This window comes from Meleagris gallopavo, chromosome Z (genome assembly GCF_000146605.3).
Source record: "Meleagris gallopavo isolate NT-WF06-2002-E0010 breed Aviagen turkey brand Nicholas breeding stock chromosome Z, Turkey_5.1, whole genome shotgun sequence".
In the NCBI taxonomy this organism is placed as follows: domain Eukaryota; kingdom Metazoa; phylum Chordata; class Aves; order Galliformes; family Phasianidae; genus Meleagris; species Meleagris gallopavo.
The window spans coordinates 38,049,738-38,053,969 of NC_015041.2; the positions used below are offsets into that span (position 1 = coordinate 38,049,738).

A 4,232-nucleotide genomic window follows, 5' to 3' on the forward strand; every position below is an offset into this window, starting at 1 on the left:
AAAAAAAAATCTATGTTTGGCTAAATGTAGTGCCCTTTCTTTCCCTGTCTTTCCTATTAGAAGAAATGGTATCTGAACAAATCACTCATCTTCACTTCAGTAAGGAGCAGGCACATAATTTACCTTGAGATAGCTGGTCCATGGATCTTCTTTAGTGCACACCCTTGTCACAGAGAAGAATGACATCGCTTATTTTATTCACATTGAACAGATGTTTCTGATACATTGTCAACCTGCTGCAGCTTTGGAAGGCAGCTAACTTTGCAGAAGAGCTTTGCTTTTTTGGATTTCTAGGTCTTTTTCCAGGTAAGCCCATTCCTCTTTGCATTTGCACCAAGATAATGAAGACAAAAATGGACATCGAAGAAGAAAACAAATTTCAGAAATTCTGACTTCAAATAATGAAAGTAGCTGTGGTGAGGTGGTGTGCTTTGTGCCTGGGATGTGCAGTGGCAGCTGAATTTCATGTTGAAGTTTTCCTGGAGATTAGTGCTGAGTTTAAACCTCCAACTATAAAGGCAGCACACCATTATGCAAGTTCTTGTGCCTATTGAGAAATACAAAGCTTCTGTCATGTGATGACTTGCAGAAGCTGAGAACAGTATTGGAGCTGTCACAATGGGAATATGACCAGTTAAGGGGTTGCTCTTGCCTCTTAGAAGAATGGAAGGTCTTTGCTGAAGTAGCTGGAATTTTGCACACATGGAGTTTCTCAAAAGCTGTTATTCTTGAAATAATTCAGAAAGTTTCCTTCCAGAAAAGAGAGAGATGAATTAATAGGCAACAAAGGTTGTCATCCTTCAGAGTTTTGATTTCTGAAGAAAGTGCTATGACTACTGTGAATAACACAGCTATCTATAGACTGGCATTGCTTGGCTTTGTCTGAGGCTGAAGGAGGTTCTGGCTTTCACCCTTTTTCCTTTCTGTGACAGGGGTGCTTTATGCAGAAGATACTAGTCCCGGCAGGGGTGTTTTCAAAAGAACAAAGACTGCTGTGGCTGGTGTGACTGCAGTAGACATCAAAAGGTAGAAGCATTTGATGAAAAAAAATTCTAGCTGTATATGCCCATTCATTATCTCTAAGCACTTCTACTAGCCCATCATTCACTTGACCAGAACACCTCCACACTGCAATTTGGTGTGTGAACACATCTTGGTATATAGAAAGGAGCAACAGAAACAGTGCTATGACAGCACCGTCTATGGCCTAAGAGCAGCACTGGAAATAAAATTACACATTATCTGCATAATAAGGCATATTTAGCTTGATTTAGGCTGTCAACAGCCTCTGCAGTGTGATTGGTGGTATTCACATTGAGGACAACTCCCAAACAGGAGTTGTTTGCACAGTAGCCAGAGACACAGGAGTCATAGGCCAGCTTCCCATCACAGGTTTTTCAATGGCACTCTTGTGATGGCCGAGTTGTGATCATAACCATTGCCATGCTGATTTCCCTTCCATCTGCTTATGTTTCTGTACCTGGGCTTCCAGGTATGTTTTCTTTTCATCAAAGGCAAAGAGACAGACTTAGGACCTCAAAATTCGTCCAGTGAGAAGCCACAGTGCGGCTGGGTTGAATAAATGGTTTAAGCAGGATGACTAAGTGAGAACTGAAGGCAGAGAGAATTTTCACCTATGTACAGCAATGAAATTAAGGGCAGAGTTGGGAAGATCAGAAAGGAAACTAGCTTTTGAAGTACAAAAAATGGAGAAAGTAGCTGAACAACCTCCAAAAATACCTGGGAAATTGATATATCCACATAGTAGTAATGATTCAGAGCAAGCTGAAATTTAATGTGCTGAAGGTGAAAGGACATCTGTTACCTTCAAGTATTTCCAGAAATTCTCCGATGTTATTTGCTCTATGAGGTAATTAAAGAAATCTGTAATGTGAGCTTAGCTTCACAGTGAGAATGGCATCTGACATTTTTGTGTATTGTGAACGTACACTGAGTACTCACAAAAAGATACAGTAGATACACACTGTGATCCCATACTGGCTAGTGATATGGTAACCTCCCAGAGGCAGGACTCAGTGTTATCTGGATAAGCTTTGGTTTGTCTTAGTGTATCCCAGTGCACATCACAGCACACACGTGATTCATGGTGCAAGACTGTCTGTAATTCTGACTTGTCTCCTGTCATTCCAGCTAAACATCTTGGCCTTCTCAAAAGGCAGTCTTTCTCCACAGTTCACTGGAAACTTAAATGTAGCCTTTCAATGCTCAGTTGGTATCAGATACAGTTGCAGAAACAAAAACACAGGACTGAAAAAGTCTCACTGCACAGGACATACCAGCAAAGAACTGTGAAGTAGAAACTTTTCAAATTGCACCACTATCATTTTCCCATCCCCAAAACCCCACAAGACCCCATAAGTTACGCAAATTATGAAATCATCTCACTATCATGAATCATTTGCACATAAATTAGCCATGTAGCAAAGTTTCAAGTTGGAAAAATACAAATGTATATTTTTATTCAGTGTATATATCTTAAATTCTCCTTACAAATAAGGAAATAGAACATTTTACTTAGGAAAGGCTAGTCTTTGATAACAATAATAGCTGCTGTTTGGCAAATAAAAATACAAGTGGTAAATGTTTAGTTGAATAGAAAGCACAAGGCTACTGAGGTTTCTGAATGTTTATACACTTAATAGATGTTGTGAAATGCACACTGTTGCAGTTTATGCCATGCTTTTTTTTTCTTTCAAAAAAATTGCTTCTGTGGTGGATATATGGTCAGCTTGCTACTAGCTGTAACAAACCACAGAAATTTAGGGCAAAACATAAACTTTCAGAACCTGTAGTCATAGAGATCTCTTGAAATTTGATAACACATCTTTGCAAAGCAACTGTTAAAAATGATGAGCAAGTAATTACTAAAAATCATGATGCCTCCAGTATGTATTTGCTGCATTCCAACTCAGGAAATTCTTTCAATGTTTCTTTCACAAAGACCTCGTATTTTCCTGCTCAAAGTGGCATGCCTGCATGCATAAAACCATCCTGACAGCCCTGAGCGTTTGTAACAGCCTTTGACTTACGTAAGCAGCTCAGCTTTAAAATGTCTTGTTTTCTCCCAGGTTTTGCAAGGCAAGTTTATTAATGTTAATGTATTTACACTTCATGACTCCCTCTCTCTCTCTGCATGTGTGCAACACAACCTCTTCAGCTTCTCAATGTGTATTGGCTCTGCGGGCCTTCCTCAGGCCAAAAGCTGTTCCCATGATAATCTGGTTAAGGAAACACGTTTTGTTTGTCCTTGTGTGTTGTGACACATTTTGTGTCTTAAGACATCAAAAAAGGGAGAAACACCTATCATGTGATTTTTGCCTTTTCTCTGTTGTGCAACAGTTCACAAGCTCTACATTTTACTCCATGTTTGTAAGGGAAAGCAATCAGAAATGCTGTCTTTACAAGAATTTACAGAGGAGTCTCACATAGCTCCTACAGTTATTCTACTTCTACGGGCAAACACCCTGTTAAAAAACAAAGCCTATCTGCTCCCACACTAAGTCCACATGCAAATGGTTTAATATCTCACTTGTGCCCTAACTCTCAGTGTTTTTCTCTGCTTTTTAGGAGACACTACTAGGTGCTATCTCTATGACCACTAGCCATAAGTGATGGTGGTGAAATACCTGATTCTTACTATATCCGGTCCAGAGGCAAGGAAAAAAAAAACAGTTTTCACAAATTAAACTGTGGGGGGAAAAAAGGACTTTCTTTGAAGTGCTTCTCATATGAGTGTAACTGCAAGTGCTGCAGCACACCTGGGTGTGAGAGAGATGCTCCTCTCATGTGCCTGGCATCAGATCAGGAACAAAACTACTCTGCAGCAAATGTACAGAAACCTCCAGCAAGCAGCAGCAGTGTTCCCAGACTGGAATTGGCTGCAGCAAGGCCGGCACCTGTCCGGAAAGAAACAAAGCAGAAGGGAACAGCCAGTGAAGTCATGCGCCCTGGTTTGTGCCCAGCAGGCCTCAAAAGGATGACACACAAGGCTCCCAGGCTGCCCATCGTCTCGATCTGATCAAGAGCCATCAGCTGGGCCGCACTTGTGTTTCTGCAGTTTCAAACAACAGGCCTTTCTTCCTTTCCTTCCAGATTTGTTGCCTTACGCTCTGTCAATTATGAGTTTTACACTGAACTCCCAACAGCTTAAACACTCCACCCCTCTCTCTCGCTTGCCAGCTCCTCCGCATCGCTATACAAACACTGCCTAA

General features: G+C 40.9%; 1 protein-coding gene across 1 annotated transcript in view; it reads right to left on the reverse strand.

Annotated features, from left to right (window-relative positions):
* The window catches only part of LOC100546989 (fructose-1,6-bisphosphatase 1), a 13,068-nt gene extending 9,042 nt beyond the window's left edge, over positions 1-4,026 (reverse strand). The window contains exon 1 of the mRNA XM_019610552.2: positions 3,918-4,026. Coding sequence (XP_019466097.2) covers positions 3,918-4,026 — 109 coding nt within the window. The remainder of the gene's footprint in view (positions 1-3,917) is intronic.
* Positions 4,027-4,232: the final 206 nt, after the last annotated feature.